At 46.7% G+C, this 17,569-nt stretch overlaps 1 protein-coding gene across 1 annotated transcript in view; it reads right to left on the bottom strand.

Annotated features, from left to right (window-relative positions):
• LOC124802806 (putative inorganic phosphate cotransporter) overlaps positions 1 to 16,888 on the bottom strand; it is a 375,509-nt gene extending 358,621 nt beyond the window's left edge. The window contains exon 1 of the mRNA XM_047263811.1: positions 16,777 to 16,888. Within this exon, the coding sequence (XP_047119767.1) occupies positions 16,777 to 16,828 (52 nt within the window). The 5' untranslated portion in view covers positions 16,829 to 16,888. The remainder of the gene's footprint in view (positions 1 to 16,776) is intronic.
• Between the last annotated feature and the right edge of the window lie 681 nt (positions 16,889 to 17,569).

Here is a 17,569-nt window from a genome sequence, read left to right as displayed (position 1 = left end):
ACCGGCGCGTATCGAGGTCACGTTTAGCTAGTATCATCTTTGGAAAGAACGCACACCAAGTTTCAGCCATATTGGTCTATTTCTTTGTGTTTGGCATTCGTGTGAATCAAGGAAGTCGAGTGACTGTCAAAAAAACTGACGAAAAAGAATTCCGTGTGGTTATTAAACATTGCTTTATGAAAGGCAAAACACCTCAGGAGACTAGAGAGAAGCTTGATAAACATTATGGTGACTCTGCACCTTCGATTAGAACAGTTTATAAGTGGTTTCAAAATTTTCGGAGTGGTCAAATGGGCACAAGTGATGCTGAATGTCCTGGTCCCCTGTGGAGGTTACGACTCCAGGAATCATTGATAAAATCCTTGACTCCCTCACAAAAAATGACTTGACTGAAATGCAAACCGCTGACAACTCTTCTCTGGAAAAAGTCACCAAAAGCGACCAGACTTGGTGTTACTATTGAAAAGAAATGATTGTATGGCAATGATGGACGGGATTCCCTACCTGGAGAGGTTCGGCTATCGAGTCGCAAGTCTCTTCTGTCAACACCACACTTGGTGAGTTGCGTGTCGATGAAATGATGGTGATGATAACACAACACCCAGTCTCCTTGCGGAGAAGATATCCGACGCTGATGCGGATCGAACACGGGCCCGCATCATGGCAGTCATACGCGCTGACCACTCATGCGAGGGGTGGACTGTGTGATCAACACGAACGACAAAGAGCGGCAGTTCACATGAAGCTTCAACGCTTTGACTGCATAACCTACATCCAAGCCAGTGTGACACGAGGTGAACAACGTTCCAAAGAAGCCCTTATCTGACATTTGACGTGGCTGTATCAACGTCCTGTGCGATCCCGAATGAGATTTTCACTCTGCAGCGGAGTGTGCGCTGATATGAAACTTCCTGGCAGATAAAACTGCGTGCCGCACCGAGACTCGAACTCGGGTCTTTGCCTTTCGCGGGCAAGTGCTCTACCATCTGAGCTCCGAAGCACGGCTCACGACCCGTACTCACAGCTGCAATTCTGCCAGTACCTCGTCTCCTACCTTCCAAAACTCACAGAAGCTCTTCTTCGAACCTTGCAGAACTAGCACTCCTGAATGAAAGGATGGCTTAGCCAGAGCCTGGTGCATGTTTCCAGAACACTCTTAAGTGGAAAGATACTATGGAGAACGCCTCAAACATTAAAACTACCATCTTAACTTGTCTTTCTATTTTATTAATCCAGTCCCGAAACTTTTTTGACTGGCGAGGTGTATACTTCGCAAGCTACTGTACTGTTGATGGCGAAGGATACTTCGTACCAATAATAGTAATTTTCTCTTTCCTATTCCATTCGCGTGTTGAGAGAGGGGAAAAGACTGCCGATCTGCCTCCGTAAACGGCCTAATCTCTCTTATGCTATTCTCATGATCCCTATACCAGATATACGATGGTGCCAGCTTAACGGTCGTACAGTCCTCTTCGAATATGTTATTCTCATGATCCCTACGCCAGATATACGATGCACCCAGCTTAACGATCCTACAGTCCTCTTCGAATACACTTTATCTGAATTTACCCAACAGGGTATAGCGAGAACTACGTTGTCTTTCTTCGAGTGATTCCCATTTAAATTCATCGAGGACTACTACCATTTGCTATAGTCTACACCGATCCATCAGCGTGAATCTGAATTCCTTCGATGTCTGTCGTCATGCCTACTTGACACGGTCTCCAAACGCTGAAATAATGCTCAGGTCCCACTACCATCCTTTACAGGGGATGTACAAAAATACGGAAACACCAAAAACACATACATTACGCGCCTATTACGGCGTAGCAAACCTATTCGTATTCAAACCAGCTTCTAGTCGCCTCGAAATGGATGAATACAAATCCTGTATGGTTTTCAAAATAATGTTATAGCATTATTCCTGCAAGTTCTGTAGCGATTATAGACATGCATAGCGTTCAGGCACCCTTCTCTCCCAAGTAGACCACAAAGGCTCAATAACATGAAGATCGGTAACTATGGTGGCCAGGGGAAATGCGAGAATTCATTATCGCGCTCACAAAACCAGTCCTGGAGGATGTGAGCTGTGTGGACAGCGGCCCTGTCGTCTTGGAACACCGTTGGGGAACAAATATTGTACCATGGGATGTACCTTGTCAGCCAGAATGGTCACAGAATCTTTGTCAGTTATGCGATGTTGTAGATTGACCAGGGGGCCCAAGGAATATCACGTAGAGCATCACCGACTCCCGCCATGTTTGTCTCTTGGCGCCCAAGATCGGTCAGAACTTGGAGAAAGTGTGAAATAAGACTCATGTAACCAAATAATTTTCTTCCATTGCCCCACAGTTCAGGTTTTATGGCTTTTCCTCCACGTTTTCCTGTTACGGACATTTGCATCATTGGTGAGTGGTTTTGGAATTCCTCCAGTTCCCTGCTGTGGAGCTCCTTCGCGGTGCTTTGGTGCTGACAGGGATCGCGAGTGTGGCATTCAGTTCTGCAGGGACTTTCGCAGTTGTCGTCCCCTTATTTTTTTCGTCACAACCCTTTTCAATGACCCTCTGCGACGATCGCTCAACACTCACCTTTGTCCGCGTTGTGTCTTAGCGGATCATGTTTTTCCTCTTTCCCTGTATGCGGTATAAATTTTCGATACGGTGCATCTTGAGACGCCAAACATTTCGGCTACCTTGATTACGGAATCGCCCACCATACGAGCACCAGCAATTCGCCCAAACTCGAGTTTGCTTACCTCCGACGTAACGCACTCACAACTACACAGAACACTGTTCTGATCACGACTGATACTTGAGGACACTGCACAAGTGCCGTTTGTTGTGAAACACAACAGCGCAGTTTGCGAGCTTGCCTACCATCTGCTACTATGTTCAGGCTTGCATTTTTGGTGGTGATGCCACATTTTTGTGCTACCCTTGTATGTGATTTCTTTTACAGATGCGCTGTACTTTCCCAAACACTTCCAACACATCCAAGTCTTGTGTTGGCTTTGATTGCCGTGATCGTCGTATTTTATATCGCTTTCAGTATTACCCCTAAATACTTATACGACGTGAGGTACTCAAGCTGTTCATAACTAATGCTGTTCTCGGGTACTATCGGATTCTTTCTTTTTGTTGTGGTATTATCTTGGATTTACCTACATTTACAGAGAAGTCGACAAAGACAAAAGGTCAGTCGTCAGCTGCACAAGAGAATCTTTGTACGACCCACTTTACCGGTTTCGGCAGTTGAAACTATCATCTTCAGAAGTGAAGTAGGCTGAAATCATTGGTAAGCCAACGTCATAATAAGAATCGGACGGTAGTGTCCTTTGCTACAGAATCAGTAAAACAGAGTGACATCGCTAAAAATGTATGATACATGCGGTGAGTAGCAAAAATCTGTCAAATCACATATCATATGTAGTAAGTCCGACGAAAGTTGGTTGTGTTTCGTCGCACATACTATGTACTTTCTACGATCCGACGTGGTGGGGATTCCAAACGCTCGAGAAGTACTGAATAATGGTGCGTTCTGTATGCCGTGTCCTTTGTAGATGAGCTACATTTTTCTATATTTTTTCCAATGTTCCCTGCTACAGACCTTCGTTTACGCCTAGATATTTAATGTTAATTATAATCCATCTTGATTGCGAAAATATTTATTCACATGACCGGTTTCGGTTCCTCTAGAACCATCTAAGATCTGCAATTTCAGTTACGGGAGTAACCCGTCCACACACAGCAACCTTCACATGCTGCGTCACGTGTTTTATGTGACACAGCATGTGAAGGTTGCTGTGTGTGGTTTGGTTACTCCTGTAACCGAAATTGCAGATCTGAAGATGGTTCTAGAGGAACCGAAACCGGTCATGTGAATAAATATTTTTGCAGTCAAGACGGATTATAATTAACATTGTATAACCAGTGATTGTGGTATCTCATCAGACATTATTCTATTTTTGGAAAGCCTAGATATTTAATCGGCGTGACTGTATCAAGCAGCTCATCACTAATACTGTATTCTAACAGCCAAACAGATACTACACTCCTGGAAATTGAAATAAGAACACCGTGAATTCATTGTCCCAGGAAGGGGAAACTTTATTGACACATTCCTGGGGTCAGATACATCACATGATCACACTGACAGAACCACAGGCACATAGACACAGGCAACAGAGCATGCACAATGTCGGCACTAGTACAGTGTATATCCACCTTTCGCAGCAATGCAGGCTGCTATTCTCCCATGGAGACGATCGTAGAGATGCTGGATGTAGTCCTGTGGAACGGCTTGCCATGCCATTTCCACCTGGCGCCTCAGTTGGACCAGCGTTCGTGCTGGACGTGCAGACCGCGTGAGACGACGCTTCATCCAGTCCCAAACATGCTCAATGGGGGACAGATCCGGAGATCTTGCTGGCCAGGGTAGTTGACTTACACCTTCTAGAGCACGTTGGGTGGCACGGGATACATGCGGACGAGCATTGTCCTGTTGGAACAGCAAGTTCCCTTGCCGGTCTAGGAATGGTAGAACGATGGGTTCGATGACGGTTTGGATGTACCGTGCACTATTCAGTGTCCCCTCGACGATCACCAGTGGTGTACGGCCAGTGTAGGAGATTGCTCCCCACACCATTATGCCGGGTGTTGGCGCTGTGTGCCTCGGTCGTATGCAGTCCTGATTGTGGCGCTCACCTCCACGGCGCCAAACACGCTTACGACCATCATTGGCACCAAGGCAGAAGCGACTCTCATCGCTGAAGACGACACGTCTCCATTCGTCTCTTCATTCACGCCTGTGGCGACACCACTGGAGGCGGGCTGCACGATGTTGGGGCGTGAGCGGAAGACGGCCTAACGGTGTGCTGGACCGTAGCCCAGCTTCATGGAGACGGTTGCGAATGGTCCTCGCCGATACCCCAGGAGCAACAGTGTCCCTAATTTGCTGGGAAGTGGCGGTACGGTCCCCTACGGCACTGCGTAGGATCCTACGGTCTTGGCGTGCATCCGTGCGTCGCTGCGGTCCGGTCCCAGGTCGACGGGCACGTGCACCTTCCGCCGACCACTGGCGACAACATCGATGTACTGTGGAGACCTCACGCCCCACGTGTTGAGCAATTCGGCGGTACGTCCACCCGGCCTCCCGCATGCCCACTATACGCCCTCGCTCAAAGTCCGTCAACTGCACATACGGTTCACGTCCACGCTGTCGCGGCATGCTACCAGTGTTAAAGACTGCGATGGAGCTCCGTATGCCACGGCAAACTGGCTGACACTGACGGCGGCGGTGCACAAATGTTGCGCAGCTAGCGCCATTCGACGGCCAACACCGCGGTTCCTGGTGTGTCCGCTGTGCCGTGCGTGTGATCATTGCTTGTACAGCCCTCTCGCAGTGTCCGGAGCAAGTATGGTGGGTCTGACACACCGGTGTCAATTTGTTCTTTTTTCCATTTCCAGGAGTGTATAAAACGCCATGCGACCTCCTGCATCACTCAACGACAACACTTTCCCGTACACTACAGCTTCATCAGGAAACAGTCAAAGATTGCTGCTTACCCTATCCAGCAGTTCGTTTATACATATAGAAAACATGGGCGGTCCTATCACACTTCCCTGGGACACTCCTTACGATACTGTTGTCTCTGATGAAGACTCGCCGTTCAAGACAACGTAACGAGCTCTATTACGAGGGGCGTTCAGTAAGTGATGCAACACATTTTCTTCTGAAAGCAAGTTGGCTTTATAAGGGATTCGAGTACACCTTATTATTCTCCTCTCTTTTGGCCACAAAATTCTATTTTTGACATTATCTCCGCTCAATGCGACGGTTCTGCGCCACCTTGGTGGAAGCGCGCCTTGCACCACTGTACTGATAGACACCGGAGCCAACGTCATGATGCATCAATAGCCTCCTCACGAACCACGTACTGCTTCCCGTGGAGTCCATCCTTCATCGGGCCACACATATCGAAGTCGGAAGGTGTGAGATCCGGGCTGTATGGTGGATGAGGAAGAGCAGCCCAATGAATTACAGGCCTATATCACTAACGTCGATTTGCAGTAGGGTTTTAGGCCATATACTGTAGTCGAACACTATGAAGTACCTCGAAGAAAACGATTTATTGACATATAGGCAGCACAGATTCAGAAAACATCGTTCTTGTGAAACACAACTAGCTCTTTATACTCATGAAGTAATAAGTGCTATCGACAGGGGATGTCAAATTGATTCCATATTTTTAGATTTCCAGAACGCTTTCGACACCGTTCCTCACAAGCGTCTTCTAATCAAACTGCGTGCCTACGGAGCATCGCCTCAGTTGTGCGACTGGATTCGTGATTTCCTGTCAGAAAGGTCACAGTTCGTAGTAATAGACGGAAAGTCATCCAGTAAAACAGAAGTAATATCCGGCGTTCCCCACGGAAGTGTTACAGGCCATCTATTGTTCCTGATCTGTATTAACGACATAGGAGACAATCTGAGTATCCGTCTTAGACTGTCTGCAGATGATGCTGTCATTTACCGTCTTGTAAAGTCATCTGATGATCAAAACGAATTGCAAAATGATTTAGATACGATATCTGTATGGTGCGAAAGTTGGCAATTGGCCCTCAATAACAAAAAGTGTGAAGTTATTCACTTGAGTACTAAAAGAGGTCCGCTAAATTTCGATTACACGGTAAGTCACACAAATCTGAGGGCTGTAAATTCAACAAAATACTTAGGGACAAAAATCACAAATAACCTAAATTGGAACGATCACGTAGATAACATTGTAGGTGGAGCAAACCAAAGACTGCGATTCATTGGCAGAACACTTAGAAGGTGCAACAGGTCTACCAAAGAGACTGCTTACACTACGCTTGTCCACCCTATTCTGTAGTACTGTTGTGCGGTGTGGGTTCCGCATCAGGTGGGACTGACGGATGACATCGAAAAAGTTCAAAGAAGGGCAGCTCGTTTTGTATTATCACGAAATAGGGGAGATAGTGTCACAGACATGATACGTGAATTGGAGTGGCAATCATTAAAACAAAGGCATTTTTCCTTGCGACGGGATCTTCTAACGAAATTTCAATCACTAGTTTTCTCCTCCGATTGCGAAAACATTCTGTTGGCACCCACCTACATAGGGGGAAATGATCATCACGATAAAATAAGAGAAATCAGGGCTGGCACAGAAAAATTTAAGTGCTCGTTTTTCCCGCGTGCCGTTCGAGAGAGACAGCCTGAAGGTGGTTCATTGAACCCTCTGCCAGGCACTTTATTGTGAATAGCAGGGTAATCACGTAGATGTAGATGTAGATCAAGTTTTTGAGCTCTTCTCGGGTGCGCAGACATGTGTGGAGCCTTGAACTGTGCAGCGACGTATTAAAATGTGATCTGTCGATCGTCTCCAATGTTAGTTCCAACACTGCAGGAGTCACAGCATTGTGCGTCCGGCCGGCACTCGGAGGATCCGACAGGTTTGTGCGGTCTTCATGCAATGATGACAGACGCCTCGCCCAACGATTCAGCTTGCTTTTGTTCGCTGCCAGTTCTCCGTGGATTTTCTGCAAGCGTTTATGAATATCTGCGATGCTCTGGATTCCCGCTAAAAGAAACTCAATGATACCTCTCTACTTGGAACGCATCCCTATTACAGACGCCATTTTGAAGCCTACGTGTAATGCCACGGAACTTCATAAAACTATAAGGGCTGAACCCCAGAAATATTCCGCCAACGGCCTTGTCGCAGTGGTAATACCGGTTCCCGTCAGATCACTGAAGTTAAGCGCTGTCGGGCTGGGCTAGCACTTGGATGGGTGACCATCCGGTCCGCCGATCGCTGTTGCCAAGCGGGGTGCACTCAGCCCTTGTGAGGCAACTTGAGGAGCTGCTTGGTTGAGAAGTAGCGGTTCCGGTCTCGTAAACTGACATGCGGCTGGGAGAGCGGTGTGCTGACCACATGCCCCTCCATATCCGCATCCAGTAACGCCTGTGAGCTGAGGATGACACGGCAGCCAGTCGGTATCGTTGGGTCTTCCAAGGCCTGTTCGGACGGAGAAGAGGGAATATTCCACCATGTCCCACGGCAAATTCCCCTTTATTCAACCGAAACTGGCCGAGAAAAAATGTATTGCATTACTTATTGAACGCCTCTCGCGTTTAAGGAGTCTTCGAACCACTCTCACATCTGGGAACCTATTCCTTATGCTCGGGCCTTCGTTGACAGTCTGCATTGTGACACTACGTCGAATGCTTTCCGCAAATCAAGTTGTGTCTCACGGAGCGATTTTTCGTGATTCCGTGCTTAACCTTCGAGACAAGCTTGTTTTCCTTCCGGAGTGTGATGTTCGATCTTAGGATAAGCTCTAGGATCCTGCAACAAATGGAAGCCATCGATATTGACATATAACTCTGAGCATCCGATTTTATCCTTTTTCTAAACAGGAGTGACCCGCGTTCTTTTCCAGTAACTCGGAGCCAGCTGCGGAAAAATTCCCAAGGAATATTAACTAGGGAAAGAGCTCACACTGCAGAATTTTCTATGTAAAATCTGACATTATTCCAGGACCTGGTGCGTTGTTATCCTTAAGCCTCTTAACCCTCTTAAGTTTCTCTATATCGGCGGTGTTTACATCAATACTTCTGGTTAGTGAGTCTGTGCGGCTGCCAAACATTGATAGTATCCTCATACCTATTCACTGAGACTACTGTATTCCACGTAACTAATAAAGAAGCCAAAAGGAAGTTACATGTGACTTTCGACGGAATCGAAGTATCACATAACTACAATCCAATATATCTAGGAATCACTCTGGATCGGTCGCGGACATTCAAACAACAGTGCATCAAGTTAACTAAGAAACTTGGCTGAAGTGTAAATCTACTTCGCAAGATTGCCGGAAGCAGCGGGGGCGTGGATGAAAATACCCTACGCTCTGCTGCTCTCGCTCTTGTGTATTCTGCTGCAGAATACTGCGCTCCTGTGTGGGAGAACAGTGCACATAAAGAAGATTGATGTCCAGCTTAGTGAAGGCTAGGGAGCAGTCACGGGTACTGTCAGATCTACTCCCAGTTAGTGGCTGCCAGTCTTAGCTAATATTGCTCCGCAATATCTAAGGAGGAAAGCAGCTAAGATAAACTTGCTCAAAAATATTACTTTTCATAAGAACTCTCTATTGTATGATGCCGTGCAAGACGCACCAGCAGCTCGTCTGAAATCACGCAAAGCACTCTGGCTTGGTCTAGAAGGTATCGGCTCTTTCGACGCGGCCTCCAAATGGTGGCAACGCTGGAACGAACGTCCACCCAACAACGCTCATCTGGTTCAGTAACCAACAAGGAAGGTCAAGGGATTCGAAGTACCAAGCCAAATCTGGTCGAGGCTGGACAGCATTGGAAATGGCCAAGGAAGATCTGTTTAAACCATAAAGAAGTGTTGGTTTCTGTCCCTCTTCTGACTGCGAATGCAGAGCGGAGGAGCAAACAATAGATAACGTTGTTAAGGAGTGCCCACTTCGAGCATTTGGCGGTGATCGGTGGACTTTACATCAAGTGGCACAAAGAGCTCTTGACTAATTGTCACATTTGGACATTTCCATTTGACTGTAGCTACTTCTCATCTCATCTACTCATCTACATCCATACTCCGCAAGCCACTTGACGGTGTGTGGCGGACATCTGTGTACTTGTAAAACCGTATGGTAAATACATAAATAGTAATGAGGAATTTAGTATTTCCGTTTTCTGTCTGCTGCCTTTAGTTGCAACACCAGACGGACCGAAGGGAGAGAGAATGGAAAGGTTAGGCCTTTTCAGTGGCTTTACGTATGACCAGAACTTCAAATGGTTCAAATGACTCTGAGCACTATGGGACTTAACTGCTGTGGTCATCAGTCCCCTATAACTTAGAACTACTTAAACCTAACTAACCTAAGGACATCACACACATCCATGCCCGAGTCAGGATTCGAACCTGCGACCGTAGCGGTCGCGCGGTTCCAGACTGTAGCGCCTAGAACCGCTCGGCCACTCCTGGCGGCGACTAGAACTTCCCAGGAGTTTATGATCAATCTTCCGCCAGATGCTGACTGTGAAAATTATTGCATGTTACACGCATGACACTTCACACGGATGAACTTGTCATTTTTTTTAACTGCCGGAAATCAGAGACGTGTAGAGTACCAACCACACCAACTCTTGCCAGGCACTCTGTACTGCTCCCTTGGGTGCCAGTTACACAGTCAACACGGTGCATGCGCAACGCTTAGAGGAAACGGGTCGACCACAGCCACCGGGAGCTTCCTGGAGCGATAACGCGACGCCTTCGAGGCAGCTGTGACCCAACTCCGTAGCATTCACCCTAAACATTTCTCAAGGTGACCGCTCTATTAATCGCAGTCTGCTCCCAGTTTCTCCACAACAGGAATCAGCTGTTAGCGCAGCTCGTCAGAGTAGCGAAGCCAAGAAGATATGAAAATTGCATAAAAATAACTTCCATACTACATGCTAGCAAACTTCTCTTAAAAAAGTCATCCAGATCCGATTAAAACCACACATGGACAGAGAGCTACCAAGGAAACAAGTGGGGATCAGAAAAGAAAGAGACACCAGGGGCCAAATACCAGACGTAAGATAGATCATGGAAAAAGCTAGAGAATATCTACAATCCTTATTTATTTATGTCATAGACTACATCAACGCATTTCTGTAAGTCACTCAGAAATGTGGGAAGCACTGTGCACTTCCTGAGAATGACATAATAATCTTACACAGCTAATCAGAAACCTGTACAGAAACCAAGAAGAAACAGCAAAAATGCAAGAATACAGTAAGGATATACAGAAACTTCCGGGATAGGGAAAGGAGTCAGCCAGGGATTACACTACTTCCATTCCTTTTCACTGTGTATGGTCCATACGTGTAAAAGATATTGGAAAATGGAATCTACAATGGCGGGGAGGGAGGTGGGGCACTTAACAACTTATTAAATACGGACGGCACAACACGTATAGCAGGCACTGAAGAATGCATTAAATTTGTGCTGGATAAAATCGAAAAAAGCTAAATGTTTGGACTAAGGTAAAATTTGAAGAAAAAATTTTGACAATAGGATTTTGGCAAAAACATATTTTTGGTAATTTCATATTTTCTTATCATAATTGATTTATAGTGTTTCTAGATCAGCGGCATAGATTCACTTTAAATATTTATCGTTTGGACGTAGTGGTCTGTCTCTCTGGCTACGAATAATTTCCTGATTTGTCACGCGATTCACTTTTCCTCATTTTCTAATGAAATCAGTCGATATACGATAATTTCAACAATATTTGATTTTATATATACCAAATTCAGTTGAGCTGGATGTTCTTTTTGTATACTGCATGACTGCCAGTCATTTTGTTATAATAGAGAACGAAATACTGTGATACCGCCGGCCGGAGTAGCCGAGCGGTTCTAGGCGCTACAGTCTGGAACGGTAGAGAGACAGCATGAACATGGTTCATTGAACCCTCTGCCAGGCATAGTTTTTTTAATTTTTTTTATCATGTTGAGAAGATAAACTGCAGCGACTATAGCGTAATCTGATGATTGGGTTTGTGATGGTCTGATCATGAGTTACCGATGCCAATGAATGTCACGACTAAACTCTGTTACTAAACGAAGGTTGTGGGGAACAGACAGATCTGCAGCGTAGCTCCAGGCCTATGTTACGTCGGAAGGTGCAGCCAGGTTGTGTGTAGGCGAAGCCAACAAATGTATCATCTTTTATTGTTTTAGATACATACTGCTAATTCATATGAAACATTCACGTCCGCATATTCATACTGTAGGGTAATATTTTCAAGGTTTTAATATGGTTGGAGGCATTAGTAGCAATAAAATGTCCGCCCAAACCCTCTCCTGCGGCGCAGGTCGCATTAATGTGTCAGTTTTTATTTTGCTAATGTTTTCCAATCGTTAGTGACGTCACATATTAGTTGCATCTCCATCATGAGAATGACGTCACTGGGCAATCACCGCGGTATCACAGTTCAAATGGTTCAAATGGCTCTGAGCACTATGGGACTTAACTTCTGAGGTCATCAGTCTCCTAGAACTTAGAACTACTTAAACCTAACCAACCAAAGGACGTCACTGAAGTGACAAGACTCATGCGATAACGATGTGGCCGGCCGATGTGGCCGAGCGGTTCTAGGCGCTTCAGTCTGGAACCGCGCGACCGCTACGGTCGCAGGTTCGAATCTTGCCGCGGGCATGGATGTGTGTGATGTCCTTAGGTTAGTTAGGTTTAAGTAGTTCTAAGTTCTAGGGGACTGATGATCTCAGATGTTAAGTCCCATAGTGCTCAGAGCCATTTGATAACGATGTGCATGTACACAGATGGCGGTAGTATAGTGTACGCAAGGTATAAAAGGACACTGCAGTGGCCGGCCGGGGTGGCCGAGAGGTTCTAGGCGCTACAGTCTGGAACCGCGCGACCGCTACGGTCACAGGTTCGAATCCTGCCTCGGGCATGGATGTGTGTGATGTCCTTAGGTTAGTTAGGTTTAAGTAGTTCTAAGTTCTAGGGGACTGATGACCTCAGATGTTAAGTCCCATAGTGCTCAGAGCCATTTGATAACGATGTGCATGTACACAGATGGCGGTAGTATAGTGTACGCAAGGTATAAAAGGACACTGCAGTGGCCGGCCGGGGTGGCCGAGTGGTTCTAGGCGCTACAGTCTGGAACCGCTACGGTCGCAGGTTCGAATCCTGCCTCGGGCATGGATGTGTGTGATGTCCTCAGATTAGTTAGGTTTAAGTAGTTCTAAGTTCTAGGGGACTGATGACCTCAGAAGTTAAGTCCCATAGTGCTCAGAGCCATTTGAACCATTTTTGACACTGCAGTGGTGGAGCTGTAATTTTTTCTCAGACGATTCATATGAAAAGGTGTCCGAAGTGACTATGTCTGCACGGTGGGAATCAATGGACTTTGATCGCGGAGTAGCAGTTGAAGCTAGACGCATGAACCATTCCATTTCGAAAATCGTTAGTGAACTTAATATTCCAAGATCCACAGCGTCAAGAGGGGCCGAGAATACGAAAATTCAGACATTACCTCCACGATGGACAACGCAGTGGTCGATGGCCTTCACTTAACGACAGAGAGTAACGGCGTTTGCGTGGACTTGTCAGTGCTAACACACAAGCAACATTGCGCGAAGTAACTACAGAAATCAATGTAGGACGTACGACGAATGTATCCGTCAGAACAATGCGGCGAAATTTGGTGTTAATGGGCTATGTCAGCAGACGACCAGTGCGAGTGCCTTTGCTAACAACACGACGTCGCCTAGGGCGCCTTTCCTGGGCTCGTGACCGTATCTAGTGGACCCTAGACGACTGGAAAACCGTGGCCTGGTCAGATGAGTCTCGATTTCAGTTGGCAAGAGCTGATGGTAGGGTTCGAGTGTGGCGCAGACGTCATGAAACCATGGACCCAAGTTGCCAACAAGACACTGTGCAGGCTGGTGGTGGCTCCATAATGGAGCCGACTGTGTTTACATGGAATGCACTGGGTCCTCTGCTCCAGTGGAACCGATCATTGACTGTAAATAGTTACGTTCGACCACCTGGAGGCCATTTGCAGGTGTTCATGTTCCCAAACAAATATGGAATTTTTATGGATGACAATGCGTCGTTATGGATGACAATGCGTCGTCTCACCGCGCCACAATTACTCGCGACTGGTTTAAATAACATTCTACACAATTCGAGCTAATGGTTTGGCCACTCAGATCGCCCGACATGAATTCCTTAGGACATTTATGGGACATAATCGAGAGTTCAATTCGTACACAAAATCCTGCACCGGCGTCACTTTCGCAGTTGTGGTCGGCTATAGAGGCAACGTGGCTCAGTATTTCTGCAGGGGACTTCCAACGACTTGTTGAGTCCACTCACGTCGAGTTGCTGCAATTAAAAAAAAAAAAAAAAAACTAAACTCCTTCCGAACAGGCCAGAAGACCCAACGGTACCGACCGGCCGCCATGTCATCCTCAGCCTATAGGCGTCACTGAATGCGGATATGGAGGGGCATGTGATCAGCACACCGCTCTCCCGGCCGTATGTCAGTTTCCGAGACCGGAATCAATCAAGTAGCTCCTAAGTTTGCCTCACAAGGGCTGAGTGCATCCCGCTTGCCAATAGCGCCCGGCAGACCGGACGGCCACCCATCCAAGTGCTAGTCCAGCCCGACACCGCTTAACTTCGGTGATCTGACGGCAACCGGTGTTACCACTGCGGCAAGGCCGTTGGCTTAGTTGCTGCAGTACACCGGGAAAATGTGGGTCCGACACGATATTAGGAATTATCCGCCGTCATGCAAAGCGCCGTCATCAGTGGACCCCCAATCTCCACTAGATTTGTACCGGTCTAGTAAACTAGGTCTAGTAGACAACAGTATCGAGGCCATCGCGCACGAGAACTAAACGATATATAATACACAAAACACACGATTAACATCTGCAACTGAAACGGAATTAGTAGCTAACGCGATACCATGCCGAGAGATCGACGACGTCTTTAACGTGGTGGAGATACGAGCATCAAGAATCCAAATGGCTGACGTCACTAACAACACGGAAACATGAGAAAAACGAAAACTAACGGGATGTCCACGGTAATAGCGGGTTTTGGATAGGGATGTTCTTATCGTTAACACTTTGAACAGATCAGATCACAGTGGAAAAATAGTAGTTTATTCCGGGGATGCATTTGTAACCATGGAATCCCGCCATAAATAGAAAAAAGACTGGCATCATTCATCGCCTGTGGAGGTTCGACTCCTCCCTCGGGCATGGATATGTGTGTGTTTGTTCTTAGGATAATTTAGGTTAAGTAGTGATAAGCTTAGGGACTGATGACCTTAGCAGTTAAGTCCCATAAGATTTCACACACATTTGAACATTTTTGAACATTCACCGCCTCCCGAGTAAAACGTTACCTTGCGATCGAACGTAGACCTTGACCTACGCTATAGATCATTCTGTAACCACCTTTTTTTAATTTTGAAAAAATGTTATTCACCCTGACAGATTTCTGTGTCTTCGCCAATCTAACCTTGACCTGAGGTTACGCTACAGATTCGTCTGTCACAACGGCCGCTAAAAAAAAAAAAAAAAATACATGGAATATACTCACAGTTGCGAATATGGACAACCATCGGCTGTATAATGGAATAACGACAACGAAACTTCAAAAATACATGGAATATACTCACAGTTGCGAGTATGGTTCAAATGGCTCTGAGCACTATGGGAATTAACATCTATGGTCATCAGTCCCCTAGAACTTAGAACTACTTAAACCTAAGGACATCACACAACACCCAACCATCACGAGGCAGAGAAAATCCTTGACCCCGCCGGGAATCGAACCCGGGAACCCGGGCATGGGAAGCGAGAACGCTACCGCACGACCACGAGATGCGGGCAGTTGCTAGTATGGACAACCATCGGCTGTATAATGGAATAACGACAACGAAAATTCGTGCCAGATCTGGACTCTAACCCATATTCTCCGTTCATCGCGAGCGGTCGCCTTATGGTTACGCTATCCAAGGACGCTCCACAGCCAGACACAAATTTCCACATGTCAACAACCATGTGTCTACAACCTGCAGTCGTACATTCATTACGTATGTTCCTGTACAGGGGAGATATTTTAATGGGAAGTCGGTTGCCCTGTATCGGTGAATAAATATGATATTGCAGTGCCTGTGTTGTTCAGAAATTACGATGCAATGTTCCTTCCGTTATGCATGCATGTCCGAAGGAACTGGCACTTCGGCGATTACAGCCGTTACGAAATACATTAAATATATTCTCAGTTGCGAATATGGGCAACCATTGTCGTGATTCCAATACAGAGCTGATGGTTGTCCACATCCGCAACTGCGTAACGGTTCAAAAATGGCTGTAAGCACTATGTGACTTAACATCTGAGGTCATCAGTCCCCTGGACTTAGAACTACTTAAACCTAACTAAGGACGTCACAGACATCCATGCCCGAGGCAGGATTCGCACCTGCGACCGTAGCAGTAACGCGGTTCCGGACTGAAGCGCCTAGAACCGTTCGGCCATGACGGCCGGCATTTCGTAACGGCTGCGGTCGCGGCTGTGCCTGTTCCTTCGGACATCCATGCATGACGGAAGGAACATTGCATCGTAATTCTGAACAACGCAGGCACTGTAGTATGGCTATATGAAAAGTGCAAAGGAGAACGGCAGTAAGGTGATCATTACTCTCGCCGTCTGCAGTAGATCTACGTAGGTCTAGTGTACAACACGGTAATTAAACGATGTAACAACCTAACACGCATGATGTTACAGAACACGAACGACATTACAACTTACACACATAGACAAAAACATAGCTGACGCCAATTCCATAACATGACGTCAGACATAAAAATACATTGATGACTCGCGTTGTTCACTAGACCCAACGAAAAACACACTACAAACAAAAACATCCCCGATGTCATTTACGTAAAGTATGGCGTCAGAACTTCTAAGAATTTACCAATGGCGCTCGCGCTGTTCAGTAAACGCAAAAATGTACCGTGAGCTTGTTACATGGTATGAGTGTAACGGTGTTCAGAATTTGGAAAACTTTTAATAATAATCGCAACAATTACAGACGTGTTCGCACCTGTAGCCAGATGTTATATGTCGGGCGTGGGTGTGGGGGAGTGTATGGCCGAGACGCGTGGGCTCGGGTGCGTGCGGCCTACCTGTGGTCAGCCGGGGTGCCCCCTCGAGCAGCGCCGTCTTCTCGTCAGCCATGGCGCCGCGCACGCTGCCTGCTGCCCACACACACTGTGCTACGTCGCGCCGCCAGCGCGCCGCATCCCGCACTGACGGACGTCTGCTAGCGCCCGGTGCCCGGCGGTTGGTTTGATGGGTGCACCAACTGCAGCGCGCCGAAGCCATCTGTCCGCTCTGCGCGTCTCACATATTCCAGCTGCATCTACGACTGCATCATGCTCCGCAAGCCACCTAACGGTGTGTGGTCGAGGGTACTTCTGGTACCACTAACTGATCTCCCCTGCCCTGTTCCACTCGGGAACTGCGCGTGGAAAGAATAATAGTCAATAGACCTCCGTATTAGCTCTAGTTTCTCGAATTTTCTCGTCGTGGTCATTACGCGAGATGTATCCCGAAATTTCGATAGTAAACCTCTTCGTGATGCACAACTCCTCTCTTGTACCGTCTTCAGTGGACTTTATTGAGCATACCGGTAATGCTCTCGCGTCGACTAAACGCACCGCTCTTTATTGGATATTCTCTGTCTCTTCTCTCAGTCCTACCGGTAAGGATACCATATTGATGAACAACACTCAAGAAGCGGTCGAACAAGTGCATTGTAAGCCTTGCATTTGCGGATGCGTTGCATTTCCTTAAGATACTTCTATTTCTTAACACAAAACAACCTGTTTATGAATCAGTCTAAAACAATGAATGTAGTATTTCAGACCAAACATAGTGAAAATTATAATATAAATCTTAATATAGTTGGAAAGACTA

This window comes from Schistocerca piceifrons, chromosome 6, assembly GCF_021461385.2.
Source record: "Schistocerca piceifrons isolate TAMUIC-IGC-003096 chromosome 6, iqSchPice1.1, whole genome shotgun sequence".
Lineage (NCBI taxonomy): Eukaryota > Metazoa > Arthropoda > Insecta > Orthoptera > Acrididae > Schistocerca > Schistocerca piceifrons.
This window is presented reverse-complemented; position numbering and strand designations above follow the sequence as displayed.